General features: G+C 42.2%; 1 protein-coding gene across 1 annotated transcript in view; it reads right to left on the bottom strand.

Moving 5' to 3' along the window:
• Positions 1–16,427, bottom strand: part of SFXN2 (sideroflexin 2) — an 89,607-nt gene that overhangs the window by 36,961 nt on the left and 36,219 nt on the right. The window contains exons 4-5 of the mRNA XM_069753716.1: positions 9,283–9,381; positions 5,997–6,072 (exon numbers count right to left, since the gene is read on the bottom strand). Coding sequence (XP_069609817.1) covers positions 5,997–6,072; positions 9,283–9,381 — 175 coding nt within the window. The remainder of the gene's footprint in view (positions 1–5,996; positions 6,073–9,282; positions 9,382–16,427) is intronic.

The following is a 16,427-nucleotide window of genomic DNA, read 5'->3' as shown; positions in this document are numbered from 1 at the left end:
CTGGGAAATTTCGCAATGCATCACTGGGAACGGAAGCTTGCGGCAGCATCGAGCGCATCGGGACAGCTTCGGCAGACGCCGGAGGGTGAGTATATAACTATTTTTTATTTTAATTCTTATTTTTTTAACAGGAATATGGTGCCCAAACTGCTATATAGTACGTGGGCTGTGTTATATACTGCGTGGCTGTGTTATATACTGCGTTGGCTGTGTTATATACTACGTGAGCAGTGTTATATACTGCGTGGGCTGTGTTATAAACTATGTGGCCTGTGTTATATACTGCATGGGCTGTGTTATATACTGCGTGGGCTGTTATATACTACGTGGGCTGTTTTATATACTGCGTGGACTGTGTTATATACTGCGTGGGCTGTGCTATATATTATGTGGGCTGTGTTATATACTACGTGGCTGCTATATACTACGTGGCTCCTATATACTACGTGGCTGTGCTATATACTACGTGGCTGTCTGTTTTACGTGGGCTGTGCTATATACTATGTGGCTGCTATATACTACGTGTCTGTGCTATATATTATGTGACTGTACTATATCCTGCTCCCCGAACCCCCGACATCCTGCGACCAATCAGCGACAGGCGCAGTCCGGCCGCAAATTGGCGCTGGATTTGAACCACGCTTCGCTGGTTGGTTGCGCCCGGCCGGGCACAACCAATCAGCGATATTGGCGCGGTATTTAAACACCACTTCGGTCATTGGTTGTGCCCGGCCGGCCGCGACCAATCAGCGACAGGCGCAGTCCGGCCGCAAATTGGCGCTGGATTTGAACCATGCTTCGCTGATCGGCCAGCCGGGCGCGACCAATCAACGATATTGGCGCGGAATTTAACCCCCACTCACAGCGCGACATACATACATTACAGACCAAAAGTTTGGACACAGCTTCTCATTTAAAGATTTTTCTGTATTTTCATGACTATGAAAATTGTACATTCACACTGAAGGCATCAAAACTATGAACTAACACATATGGAATTATATACTTAACAAAAAGTGTGAAACAACTGAAATTATGTCTTATATTCTAGGTTCTTCATAGTAGCCACCTTTTGCTTTGATGACTGTTTTGCACACCTCTTGGCATTCTCTTAATGAGCTTCAAGAGGTAGTCACCGGGAATGGTCTTCCAACAATCTTGAAGGAGTTCCCAGAGATGCTTAGCACTTGTTGGCCCTTTTGCCTTCACTCTGCGGTCCAGCTCACCCCAAACCATCTCGATTGGGTTCAGGTCTGGTGACTGTGGAGGCCAGGTCATCTGGTGTAGCACCCCATCACTCTCCTTCTTGGTCAAATAGCCCTTACACAGTCTGAAGGTGTGTTTGGGGTCATTGTCCTGTTGAAAAATAACTGATGGTCCAACTAAACGCAAACCGGATGGAATAGCATGCCGCTGCAAGATACTGTGGTAGCCATGCTGGTTCAGTATGCCTTCAATTTTGAATAAATCCCCAACAGTGTCACCAGCAAAGCACCCCCACACCATCAGACCTCCTCCATGCTTCACGGTGGGAACCAGGCATGTAGAGTCCATCCGTTCACCTTTTCTACATCGCACAAAGACACGTTGGTTGGGACTTAAGATCACAAATTTGGACTCATCAGACCAAAGCCCAGATTTCCACTGGTCTAATGTCCAAACAAGTCTCTTCTGCTTGTTGCCTGTCCTTAGCAGTGGTTTCCTAGCAGCTATTTTACCATAAAGGCCTGCTGCACAAAGTCTCCTCTTAACAGTTGTTGTAGAGATGTGTCTGCTGCTAGAACTCTGTGTGGCATTGACCTGGTCTCTAAACTGAGCTGCTGTTAACTCGGATAAACTTATCCTCAGAAGCAGAGGTGACTCTTGGTCTTTCTTTCCTGGGGCAGTCCTCATGTGAGCCAGCTTCTTTGTAGCGCTTGATGGTTATGCCACTGCACTTGGGGACACTTTCAAAGTTTTCCCAATTTTTCGGACTGACTGACCTTCATTTCTTAAAGTAATGATGGCCACTTGTTTTTCTTTATTTAGCTGCTTTTTTCTTGCCATAATACAAATTCTAACAGTGTATCCAGTAGGACTATCAGCTGTGTATCCACCAGAGTTCTGCACAACACAACTGATGGCCCCAACACCATTTATAAGGCAAGAAATCCCACTTATTAAACCTGACAGGGCACACCTGTGAAGTGAAAACCATTCCCGGTGACTACATCTTGAAACTCATCTAGAGAATGCCAAGAGTGTGCAAAACAGTATTCAAAGCAAAAAGTGGCTACTTTGAAGAACCTAGAATATAAGACATAATTTCAGTTGTTTCACACTTTTTTGTTAAGTATATAATTCCACATGTGTTAATTCATAGTTTTGATGCCTTCAGTGTGAATGTACAATTTTCATAGTCATGAAAATACAGAAAAATCTTTAAATGAGAATGTGTGTCCAAACTTTTGGTCTGTACTGTACATACATACATATTCTAGAATACCCGATGCGTTAGAATCGGGCCACCATCTAGTGTCTAGTGTAACTATATTTGTATACATAAGAGTAGCTCTTTTAGTTAGGCATACTATGTTGGTCACTATATAATTGTGATATACCGTAAGCTGCGCACGTCTTGATAATGTGTTACTTACAAAGACCCTACTAGGTGACTTAAGAATTTTGTGCAGTTAATTTTTAGTGAATGTAAAATGTACAAAAGTAAACAAAGTCTAAAACTAACAAAAGATAAAAATCCAAGGGAGTGCACTGATCAAGGGGCCCCACAAAATGTAATTTCATATCACCACATTCTCCATGCTTGAGCAAGGGAGTTCAAAAACCCTTAAAGGGGTTGTCCACACCATATTTAAAACACATGCATAAAGTTCTAAAATAATAAAGTATACTTACTGATCCCCCTGCCATTTGGCTTCAAACATTGCCTGGCCCCCTATGGTCTCTGTACATCATTTCCAGTTTGGATGGACATCTGACCACTGCAACCAATCCATGGCCATAGTGGTCACATGCCCATCTGGCAGAGAAGGAATTACAGACTGTTGGGTAACTTGGGCAGCATTAGAAGTTGAGCGGCAGAAGGTTGGTAATGTGTGCATTGTTTATTCTCTAAAACAGAGAATCCATCTCACCGGGTGTGAATATTTATTATCCCAGGCATGATGTTACTCTGCTGAAATTATTATTAGGGTATATTCACACAGTGAGTATGTGCAGCAGATTTTCCTGCACCAAAAACCAGAGCTGACAGTTGTGCAGTTCTTTTACGTGTTTTACTTGCTTTTTCCCCCCATTCATCTGAATGGTAAAAAATGCTGCAAAAATACTCAAAGAATTAACATTCCGCAGATTTGAAAAATTGCTTTGAGGTCAAGTTTCCACAATGAGTTATGATGCTGCATAAAAAAATGCAGCATGTAACAGTTCCAGGAAAGTGGATGTGCAGAAATCTCATGTCCACTTTGTTTTCTTTTATACTGTGAAAATTGACCTGCGGTGCGTTTTTGAAATCCACAACATATTATTTACCGGTAACTTCTTTTGCAAGTACACTGAATTTTATATGGGGATTTTCCAAAATGAAATGCGCTTGATGCCAAAAATCAGCAGGTAAAAACTGCTGATGAAACGCTCTAAAAATGCATGTAATCCACATTTGTTTGTATCAAGGCTTTGCCAAAACCAAATACCAGCTTAATTTAAACATGACCTACCAAAAAAGAGACAAAAACAAGATAAAATGCACGTAAAAAAAAGCACTCAAACATGTAATGAACCTAATTTATCTAATTAATTTGATCTGCAAGATCAAAAACTCATCGTGGGAAAGTACGGTAGCTTGATGATTCAAATCTGCAAGGAAAAAATAAGCACCATGAGCATGAGATTTCAGAAATCTCAATCATATTGCTGGTACTGTAAAATGCAGTGGGTTTTTTACCCTTTACGAGTAGAAAAATATTTTTGTTTATTTATGTTAAAACATTCTGCATGCAATTTTTTTGTTCATTTCAGGGGTGGAGAACCCCATTTAAAAAGGTTGGATGACTAAAGAAAAGGCGGCTGTGAAGGCTTCCAGTGGCTATATAGACAGACCTTCCCTGTGTCCACTCTTCTGACAGCAGCTAACCATATTCTGTGGAATAAATCTTCCCTTTACAAGGGCTACAAGATGTGACCATTTGAAAAGATTCTAAAGCTGGAATGCATTAGAATCTACTATATAATTGCCTAAGGGTTACTTCCGTCTTTCTGTCTGTCCTTCTTTCTGTCACAGATATTCATTGGTCGCGGCCTCTGTCTGTCATGGAAACCAAGTCGCTGATTGGTCTCGCTAGCTGCCTGTCATGGCTGCCGCGACCAATCAGCGACAGCCACAGTCCGATCAGTCCCTCCCTACTCCCCTGCAGTCAGTGCCCGGCGCCCGCTCCATACTCCTCGCAGTCACCGCTCACACAGGGTTAATGCCAGCGTTAACGAACCGCGCCATGCCGCGGGTAACGCACTTACCGCCGCTATTAACCCTGTGTGACCAAGTTTTTACTATTGATGCTGCCTATGCAGAGTCAATACTAAAAGGATCTAATGTTAAAAATAATTAAAAAAATAAAAAATCATATACTCACCTTCCGCCGCCTTTCCCGCTCCTCCCGACGCTCTGGCAATCGGCAGGTTACGGTGGCAAGGATGGTATGTGACAAGGTCAAGTGACCGCAACCTCATCACAGGTCCTGCGCTCCTGCGCGAGGAGGACCTGCCATGTCGTCACCGTCATGTGACCGCGACGTCATCACGGGTCCTGCGCTACCAACCCTGGGACCGGAAGCTGCCGAGTGTACCGCACACAGGCGACATGACTACAAGGGCTACCTTGGAAGGTGAGTATATGTTTATTTTTTAACCTGTGACATTCGTGGCTGGGCAATATACTATGTGACTGGTCAATATACTACGTGGCTGGGCAATATACTACGTCGCTGTGCAATATACTACGTGGCTCTGTGCTGTATACTACGTCACTGGGCAATATAGTACGTGGCTCTGTGCTGTATACTACGTCACTGGGCAATATACTACGTAACTGGGCAATATACTACGTGGCTGAGCAATATACTACGTCACTGGACAATATACTACGTGGCTGGGCAATATACGTGGCTGGGCAATATATGTGGCTGGGCAATATACTACATGGCTGGGCAATATACTACATGGCTGGGCAATATACTACGTGGCTGGGCAATATACTACGTGGCTGGGCAATATACTACGTCACTGGACAATATACTACGTGGCTGGGCAATATACTACGTGGCTGAGCAATATACTACGTCACTGGACAATATACTACGTGGCTGGGCAATATATGTGGCTGGGCAATATATGTGGCTGGGCAATATACTACATGGCTGGGCAATATACTACATGGCTGGGCAATATACTACGTGGCTGGGCAATATACTACGTGGCTGGGCAATATACTATGTGGTCTGTGCAATATACTACATGGACATGCATATTCTAGAATACCCGATGCGTTAGAATCGGGCCACCATCTAGTCTTTTTATATTTCCCCTCATCATCAGTTTTCGTCATTTACTTTTTTAATATATTTTGCATTAAAATACGGCCCCATTGATGTAGGATGCCCCAAAAAAATGCATTGAATCATTCATGTGTTGCTTCCAATATAGATTAACCCAAGTTAAAATTACTCCTCATATCCACGCCTAGGGCTCATACTCACATGCGAGAAACTCAGATGAGTTTCGCACGTCAATACCCGGCACTGCACCCGGCACTCACATCGGAGCGTGCGGCTGCATAGCAATACATGGAGCCGCACTGCCGGTGGCAGTGCTGGGTATTGATGTGCGAGACTCATCCGAGTTTCTCGCATGTGAGTATGAGCCCTTAATCTCACGTTCCACTAAACTGAGTGTAATGTTATTATTTACCATGACAGCACACCCATACTCTTCTTTTACCGTACCTTAGTATACAGGTTGAGTCCAACAGCGGTGGCGAGAGCCGTTCCAGTGGCCGTCACGTAGGCAACTCCAATCTGGCTGCAAGTTCAAAACAGCACATTTTCATACAAGACATAACATGCATTTAAATCCATGAGACACGAGCACACATATTATATATTTTTATCAAAATTATCTGACATGAGATCCACTGGGTCAGCATAAAAATGCCTGACAACCACTTATCTCCTTCAATCTATAGTCTGCCAACCAGTCCTATTAATGGGGGACCTTTACCGACTGTCTATTTGGACAACTACTTTTCGATGTGATGTTAGAACTGAATAGCTAAATTCAGCTCTGTCTCTTTTCTCCTGTAGGATTGGGCTAATGGCTTTCACGATGGATTAAATTTCACACAACTACTTATACTCAGCCACAACATTGGGAAGAAGTGATGGGAAGAAGGGATTGTGCCAATATGTAATCGGATGTCAATGTCACACACCAGTCTCTCCACCCAGAAATGGCAGAAAATGGTTCTGAATTTGGCAAAAGAGGAGCTGGGGGAAGAAAAGGTAAGGAAAATATTATTCTTTAAACCCACCAGTGTTACAATGTTATGGGGGCACAGAATGATTTTCCGGGTAGTTTATTAAGGTATCTTATGCCTTGCTTTATATAAATAAAAAAATACATTCTTATGGAGGCATTACTGTCATGATCATTAACAGGAAAAATGTCACTTTTTTTAATTAATTATACCCAGCTACTGTTAAATATTCTTTTTTCTTAGGCTGGTTTCACATTTGCGTTTTTTGCCGCTGCGTTTTAGCGCAAAAAAACGCATGTGTTTTTTTTTCTATACTTAACATTAAAAACGCATGAGTTTTTTTGCATGCGTTTTGCCGCGTTGACGACGCATGCGTCGTTTCTATGCTTGCGTTTTGTTGCGGAAATGCAACCTGTAGTAATTTCTAGCGGCGTTTTTTTGCGGCAAAAAAACGTATTGCCGTCTATGTAAACACATGCGTTTTTAAGCACATGCGTTTGCATGCGTTTTTAAACGCATGCGTTTCAATAGAAAAACACAAGAATACACACTGATAAGCCACTCCCCCCCCAACCCTAACCCTAAGGATCTTAACCCTAACCCTAAGGGTTAGGATCCCTAGGGTTAGGGTTAGGATCCCTAGGGTTAGGATCACTAGGGTTAGGGTTAGGATCCCTAGGGTTACTAGGGATCCTAACCCTAGGGTTAGGGTTAGGCTCCCTAGGGTTAGGGTTAGGATCCCTAGGGTTAGGGTTAGGATCCCTAGGGTTAGGATCCCTAGGGTTACTAACCCTAACCCTAGCTATTTCTGTTTATAGTGGGTTTTCTAGTTGATTTTGATGATTGGCAGCTGTCACACACTTCTCATCATGCGTTTCAAAAACGCAAACGCAGGAAAAAACGCATGTACACGCGTCAAAACCACGCATTTTTTTTACCACATGCAAAAACGCATGCGTCTAAAAAACGCAGCGTTTGCACGCGTTTACATGCGTTTTTACACCACCTGCGTTTGCGTTAAAAACGTTGCGTTTTTTAACGCAAATGTGAAACTAACCTTAATCAGTTTTTATTTTCTGCTTGCAGATCTGCTTTAGTCTATTTTCTGTACACATATACAGACAACCATCTAGACTGAGCTACTTAATTTGGTAGATACAGTGATGAGCAAAAGGTAATGATGTTTTGAACTTTTAACTTTCAGGCTCCATATCTCACCATCCACTATTGTTTAACACGTAAAATTAATCATGAAAAATACAAATTGCCTAATAACTGTGCTCACATTGTAGATCTTTTGGGAGTCTTGGCATTTGTCAGCTTTTCTGACAACTCTTTTTCAATAAACACTTGTATTACCCATTACCTACCTTTGCGCATGCACATTTAAAGGGAAATAACCCTTATTGCGGCAGTGTTTTATCAATCGTTTTATATTATTGGAGCAGCGATACTGCACCGCCCTGGTTAAACCTTTTAACCTGTGAAGGCGACCATTTTAAAATATCTAACAATATTCCAAGGCGGTTTGTTCCTGAAACGCGGTGTATTCGCTTTGCACCTTCAATAAATTAGAGGTGCTTCTCACAAAATTAGAATACCATCAAAAAGTTCATTTATTTCAGTTCTTCAATACATAAAGTGAAACTCATATATTATATAGAATCATTACAAACAGAGTGATCTATTTCAAGTGTTTATTTCTGTTAATGTTGATGATTATGGCTTACAGCCAATGAAAACCCAAAAGTAATTCTATCCAAAGAGAGATTCGGAAATTCTATGGAATTATGTGCCGACCTCGCACTACCTTTTTTTTCTTTCTCTATTGTACAATTACCTAACTTTGGAGCATCTTTTCTTAAAAACTGCATTGTGGTGCTTCTGTTATTCCTCCTAGAAATATTGAATAAAAGAACAACTGAACGCTACTATTCCCCTTGAGAAAGAGGTGTGCCCCTACTAATTCTGGCACAATCACCACTGACTGGATAATACCACGCTGTATAGGGACATATTACCCGACTGTTCCCGACATTTCCAGGAGTCATAACAACGGAATTGCACAAAACACGATTCTTAAAAAAAAAAATACTCCAGAATTGTCAGAGGTATCAGACCGCTTCATAATTCATAGGCAGGTGGTGCATTAGGGGTTGCGTTGAAATAAATTGTATTTTGTGCTAAAATTCACATGTATCAGTTTTCTCATCTCAGTAAGGATAGGTTAAAGAAAAAAAATCGTTCATATAATATTCATATAGTTGATATGATTTTAGCAGTCACTGTACTTTGCAGTTGCATGTATATTTTTAACTTATGAGAAGGTGACAGTATATGGGTCCTCCAATGGTAAGACCAAATGCTGGGGGCCTGCAGGGGTCTGCTGGAAGTTTTGGGCAACCTGGCAGGAAGTGTATAATTTTCCTTCAGTGCTACCAAAGTATAAATTCAGTATCACAAAGCTCCCATCGAATGCGATCATCTGTCTGAGTAAGGTATGAATGTGCTGCGTCTTGTGTAATAGATGGGGGTCTTACACGGGAACCTTCTACCCCATTACTAACTCAGACTTCACCAGCAGAGTGTTTAAGACGTGTTTTATAGTCCAGCACCACCTAGCTACCCGTTTAGATGGCATGTTTTAGACATATGACTTCCTGACCATTTCATACTTGTACCTAATAAAAATGGCTGCTCTTTTTGGAAGAACCTAGAAAACACCGTCCAAGATAGAGAAGTAGATGAGGACTTACCCAGGAGTGATGGGAGAGGCTGCATTTCGGTTGGTGTAGTTTACAAGTGCATTAAAAGACTGATTAACCCACTGCCAAAACACAACTGCAGGAACCGTCCTGTACAACGAGAGGTACAAAGTAGATACAACTATTAGTAATTAACGAATAGAAGTAAATGTTATACAGGGCGAACATAAACGTGCATTGGATGTCCATACTACATGTCCAATCTTTTAGCGTTTTTAAAGCGTTTTCACTCATTCCAATGAATGGGGGGAAAAAAGACAAGTAAAAAGGATGACAAATTTGCATATTTTAGGCAGCGTTTTTCCTGGAACCGCTCTGTCTTTTTTGTATAGAAAAATGTGCTGGAAATACTCAACGTGTGCACATACTCTTAGATTGGGTAATCATAGCATTACTGAAACCAGGCCAATAATACTGCCCGTGTGGCAGACAAGTATAGGGTTGGTTTTTTTGTTTTCTTTTTCAGTTTTATAAAGGGGATTACAGCATTACAGCATTTATGAAGGGATTGTGAAAAATGTGGACAACATATTTAAGACGAATCTACCTCTACCTTGTATTTAGCACCTCAATAGTTAGTAAGTCCCATTGTCAGCAAAACTGTAGGTTACGATCCACCAAATGACACCACAATATCCCTATTGTTAAAGGGGTATTCCAGTTTTAGCAATTATAGCTATCTTTTGTTAAATGAAAACTTGCATAATATTGCAATATAATAACTGTATCAATTCCTTTTTTGATAAAGAGAAGGTTTACAACTTTCTAATAAACTTAAGTTTTTCAAGATTTCTGCTTGGTGTCATTCAATGGCAAAAATCATATCTTACATGCAGTGGATATACTAACATATATGTGTATATATATATATATATATATATATATATACACACACATACATACACACGTATATACAAACTGTATATGTCCTGGTCATATGATGGACACACAGCTGAAGGCCTCATCACACCTAACGTACCGTTATCAGAGCGGTGTCTGGCAATGATCCTTAAGCCTGTATCTCCACCATATGGATCTAGTTGTAAGCAATAAAGTTTCCTATGGAAGTAAAGCAAGCAGAGATCTAAGAAAAAAATAATGGGGTTGTCCAGTGAAAACCGAAGGATAGGTGATAACTTACTGATCATGGGGGACTGACTGAATGGATGGGAGGAGCCCCATAAAGAATGAATGCAGTGATGTTCCAGCAGTCAGATCCCCCACTGATCAATAAGTTATAACCCATGGATTAGTGATAACTTATTTTCACAGTACGAAACCTTTAAAGTATATTGTAAAACTGTAAACAAAAAAAAAGTAAGATATTGTCTGCTAAAACTGGAATACCACTCTAATACACGAGAGGACGGCTTTTAACACTGTAGATCCATGAGATTTTCAGAGTTTGCAGAACCGGTGTGCACAATGGTTCTGCACTCCGGATTAAATTGTAAACTAAAGAGTTGATCTTTTTGGCAGATTTAATTTGATGTATTCCAGATTTTAATGCGGAGTATTACTACTTGTTTTTTTCTACACGACATCTGAACTAGTAAAATTAAAATAAAATTCTATAGCATTTTCTTTGTTAAGTGTCCGCTGCAAAACCGCCATGTTTGAACATACCCAATGTCACCGGTGGCTGGCAGGGGAGGCCTCCTTCTGGAGAGCATTTGGTGCCAACTGGATGAAGCGTTACTTAGATGTCATGCAAAGGCTCCTAATTATTTCATATTTTCGCAGGCTGTCCATATAAAAATGGAAGACGAAGTAGGACCAAATTCTGCAATATTAGACCAATATTCCCTGTATGGCCAAATTTATGTCAGGAAATTTTTTATATGGATTGTGGAGGAATGTCACCGAAACACAAGGATCACAGAATTTCTGTGAAGATGCCATCCTAGGCAAACGCTAATCTACCAGCCATGACAGATGTAATCAGGTCACCACAGGCAGCAAGGTGCAGTTTGTTTGCAATGCTGCAGCATCGAGCACCGGGGTTCATGTGTGACCAGGGACAAAATCTGCATGTGCGTTATCTGTTCCACACGTGTTTGACTGGTTTTTTCCCCAACTCTGCAAATACTTCATAGTAATTGGAGCTAACAAGTTTCATCTATTAAAAATGTCTAACAATGAAGCTACATGTATTGCCATGGCAACCAATCAGATTTCAGATTTCGCTTTGCAAACTGCTTTGAAAAAATGAGAGCTGAGCTCTGATTGGTTGTTTTGGGCAACAGAGCTATTGTTGCTCTTAGACCGTTTTTATAAATGAGGCCTAATAGGTCTGACGATTTAAATCAGAGACCGAAAGTGACGTGAATGATGACAATCTCTGTTGTGAAGCAGTGAGGGGGATCATATGCGAGGGTCGATATGTGTCCCCCAGGATGCGGACGGAGTCCTATTAAACCTGCTGGAGTGCCTTGTGTACACAACAGGACGCCTGTGAGTCACAAGGCAAAATAAAAGAAAGAGTGGATTGGGTCCAAGTAGTGACTCAGTCAGATTGTTAGGAAAACCCGTTGAGGGCTTTTATTTTTACAGGTATTTGCAGGTTTGGTAGTGAGGCGAATCCCTCTCTCCAGCCTGAGTTTTTGAAGTGGCTCTATTACCACGATTCCATTTAATTCTGTCAGTTTTTACCTTGGGTGTGTCAGTTTGGAGTCTGCAAGTTGCAGAGCAGGTGGCTCTGTGCAACCCAGATCTGTGCAGAGCCAACACACAGGGAACTCAAGGCAGCTGATGCACCCAAAAGACACGGCGGTGCCACAGTCAACGGCAACTGTTTCTGAGTTCTGGACTGTGTTTATGGAAACCCTGCGGCGTTCCGGAGGACATGATTTCTTTGTGTGAGGTTTTTTTTGGACATTAAAGACATTTATTTTGAACTTTTCTGTGGCGTCTACCTATCTATCGCACTGCACTAACCCCGCTGCACTACATAGTATACACAGTATAAATCTGCAGGCTATATATAAGGAACTGGACATAAATAAGGCTAGAAATTCAGAGGCATTATACAAGCTATGGGCCACTCTCTGACAGCAGCTTGTAAGTGAGCAATCCTCCCTTCAACTGGGCGGCCATTTCACACTCATCACCACCACATTTCACTGAACATCCCCATCACCGCCATGTTGGCACTCCTGTGGAGCTCAGCCGTAGGGTGAATACAGTTTTTTGCTCTAGCTGCATTTCTGTCTCCGCTCTGATGGGGATGAATGGGATTGTGAAGACAGTATAAACCATAGGTCTTCCCTGATATATTATTGACCTAATGTGTGCAATCTTGATGAAAATCTATACAGAAACAAGAATATCAGCAGTATTTCCACTGACATAGTTAAAATATTGCACAATCCCGTTAAAGTCAACCACATTAGTAACGGTCAGATCACTACCAGACAATAAGGGCAATGATTAACTGATCCGTGAGAAGGGAGCTGCAGACACACATCTGATAAACAGCTGAATATATAGCGAGGAGGCACACAGCACAATCCCATCACCCACCCCATTAGGCCAACACATAGGAAACATATTGATGTACTGAATAAATTAGATAGCACTACAAGTGGGTTTACAAGCAGATAATTAGTATGTTCATTTTTGGTGAACTAAAAGGAATATATTAGACAAATGCTTAATATTGGAATCTCCTTTAAAAGCAGTTGTCCATTACTTTTTCAATGATGACCTAACCGTAGGATAGGTCATCAGTGTCTGATAGGCCGGGGTTTGACATCTGGCACCCCCACCGATCAGCTATTCTCGGTGTCAGCGGCCACTGACCAGAAATGCTCAATTGCGGAGCTGCTCTGTCGTCCGATAGTGGCCGGGTACTGCACATCTGCCTCCCATTGATTTGAATAGGAGGCAGATGTGAAGAACTCAACCTCGACCACTATCAGAAGATGGAGCAGCTCAAAAACTGAGCATTTCCGTACGGCCGCCGCTGAGAACAGCTGATCGATCAGACATTGATGACCTATCCTGAGGATAGGTCATCATCAATGATGAAGTAGTGGACAACCTCGTTGCGATACCTATAAACAGAAAAATGTCTGAACCTTCCCATTTCAGGGAGATCAGATCAGCAAACTAAGGTCTCTGTCTCACGTCAGTCTTTAAAAACATACATGAAAAAATGGTACTGGTTGTTTTGGATCAGTGTTTCGTCCGTTTTTACCATCAGTGTTTTTTTCTGGATGGATAAATAAATCACTGACAAAGCTTTTCCTATTTTTTGCAATGTTAAATATTGACAGCACATAGATAGTTACATAGGTTGAAAAAAGACCCAGGTCCATCAAGTTCAACCTTTCTCCACCAATTGAACATTTTGTCACTAATTTAACTATGACCCACAATGTTATGGGTACAGAGGAAATCATTCAGATTTTTTTTCTTTTCTTTAAAGCCGTTAGTGTCTGCTATTCCTACCTCTTCTGGTCGGCATTCCACATTCTGACTGCTCTAACTGTAAAGAACCCTTTCCTATTTAGCGGCCAGAATCTCCTTTCTTCCACCCTTAATGAGTACCCCTAGTCCTTCAATGGGTTTACACGGACCCATTGACTTATATTTGACATTTTTCATTAGTGATAGCTGAGAAAAACAGACAGAACTCCATGAGTTTTTCATAGAAACATGGTCCGTGAAAAAATACAAACATGTATATAATACCATAGATTAAAATAGATAGGCGTTTTATCTGTGAAAAAAAACAGATAAAACACTTACGTGCAGAATGGACATCTGACTGAGGCGTAAAGGCGGGTTTCCACAAAGAGAACAGATCAAAAATGCATAAAATGTTAACAAGATCATTTGGTCCCCAAAAATGTGCATATTGTTAGCTGCACATCCCCTATATACCGTACATGAAAAGTTGTGCTGCCATAAACAATGACTTTTAGGCCCTAATAAACAATCTAAACAACCTTTTTTCTTGTTCGTTGGTGGATCACTGTCATATTTACATGGGCTGTTAGGCTACGTTCACATTTGCGTTGTGCGATGTTGCGTCGGAGACGCAACGCACAACGCAAACAAAAACACAACAAAACGCACGCTAAAACGCAGCGTTTTACGACGCATGCGTCCTTTTTTGCCGAAATTTGGACGCAAATTTTTTTTAACTTGCTGCGTTTTCTGCGCCCCACGCTTGCGGCAAAAAAACCGCATGCGTCGCAAAACGCAGCACAACGCATGTCCATGCACCCCCCATGTTAAATATAGGGGCGCATGACGCATGCGTCGCCGCGGCTGCGCCCGACGCAACCGCGCAAAACGCTAATGTGAACGTAGCCTTAGTCAGATATCACAAAATGAAAAGGAGCCTCAATCTTGTGTGAGGGAGCCTTCCAAATCTCTTGACAGATGATGCCTAGATTAAAATCCTTATTAAAGACTGGGCTATATTTTCTTTTTGTGCTTTCTTTCATTTCTTCCAAGAGCCATAACTTTTTTTTTTTTTAACTAAAAGGGGCATTTAAATGGCGCATTTGCTCCCTCTGGCTATCTCGCAATGCAATAGAGGAGTCCCATTGGTTTGTCATGGCAGCCAGGAAACTGCTGATGGTCAGCTTCACCCCCATCTTAGTCCTCCTATGAAGCTGCTGGACTTCATTGGAGAACATCATTTTCTCTGTAGAAAGCTTTATAGTATTACTGAACTATGTAGGAAAAGCAAACAAATAACTGAATAACTGCAGGCTCAAGTCCCTTAAAGAGACCGATGAAAGTAAAAAAAGTGTTTAACGAGATACACACAAAAAAATTCTCTCTCTATATATATATATATATAAAAACCATATCCTAGATATCACTGCATGAAATATTCCAGTTGTAAATCTTTATTGATTACATAGTGGAATGTGTTGAGAACAATAAAACCTAAAAATTATTAACCACAATTAATATCCCACGGAGGTCTGGAGTTGTAATGATGCTCAAAATCAAAGTGGAAAATGAAGTTACAGGCTGATCCAACTTCAGTGGAAATGCCTCAAGACAAGGAAATGATGCTCAGTAATGTGTGTGGCCTCCACGTGCCTGTATGACCTCCCTACAACGTCTGGGCATGCTCCTGATGAGGGGGCGGATGGTCTCCTGAGGGACCTCCTCCCAGACCTGGACTAAAGCATCCGCTAACTCCTGGACAGTCTGTGGTGCAATGTGACGTTGGTGGATGGTGTGAGACATGATGTTCCAGATGTGTTCAATCGGATTCAGGTCTGGGGAACGGGCGGGCCAGTCCATAGCTTCAATGCCTTCATCTTGCAGGAACTGCTGACACACTCCAGCCACATGAGGTCTGGCATTGTCCTGCATTAGGAGGAGCCCAGGGCCAACCACACCAGCATATGGTCTCACAAGGGGTCTGAGGATCTCATCTCAGTACCTAATGGCAGTCAGGCTACGTCTGGCGAGCACATGGAGGGCTGTGTGGCCCTCCAAAGAAATGCCACCCCAAATCATTACTGACCCACTGCCAAACCGGTCATGCTGAAGGATGTTGCAGGCAGCAGATCGTTCTCCACAGCGTCTCTAGACTCTGTCACATGTGCTCACTGTGAACCTACTTTCATCTGTGAAGAGCACAGGGCGCCAGTGGCGAATTTGCCAATCCTGGTGTTCCGTGGCAAATACCAAGTGTCCTGCACGGTGTTGGGCTGTGAGCACAACTCCCATCTGTGGACGTCGGGCACTCAGACCATCCTCATGGAGTCAGTTTCTAACCATTTGTGCAGACACATGCACATTTGTGGCCTGCTGGAGGTCATTTTGCAGGGCTCTGGCAATGCTCCTCCTGTTCCTCCTTGTACAAAGGCTGAGGTAGCGGTCCTGCTGCTAGGTTGTTGCCCTCCTACGGCCCCCTCCACATCTCCTGATGTACTTGCATGTCTCCTGGTAGCGCCTCCAGCCTCTGGACACTACGCTGACAGACACAGCAAACCTTCTTGCCACAGCTCGCACTGATGTGCCATCCTGGATGAGGTGCACTACCTGAGCCACTTGTGTGGGTTGTAGAATCCGTCTCATGCTACTACTAGTGTGAAAGCACAACCAACATTCAAAAGTGACCAAAACATCAGCCAGAAAGCATTGGTACTGAGATGTTG

This window comes from Ranitomeya imitator, chromosome 2, assembly GCF_032444005.1.
Source record: "Ranitomeya imitator isolate aRanImi1 chromosome 2, aRanImi1.pri, whole genome shotgun sequence".
Classification (NCBI taxonomy): Eukaryota; Metazoa; Chordata; class Amphibia; order Anura; family Dendrobatidae; genus Ranitomeya; species Ranitomeya imitator.
This window is presented reverse-complemented; position numbering and strand designations above follow the sequence as displayed.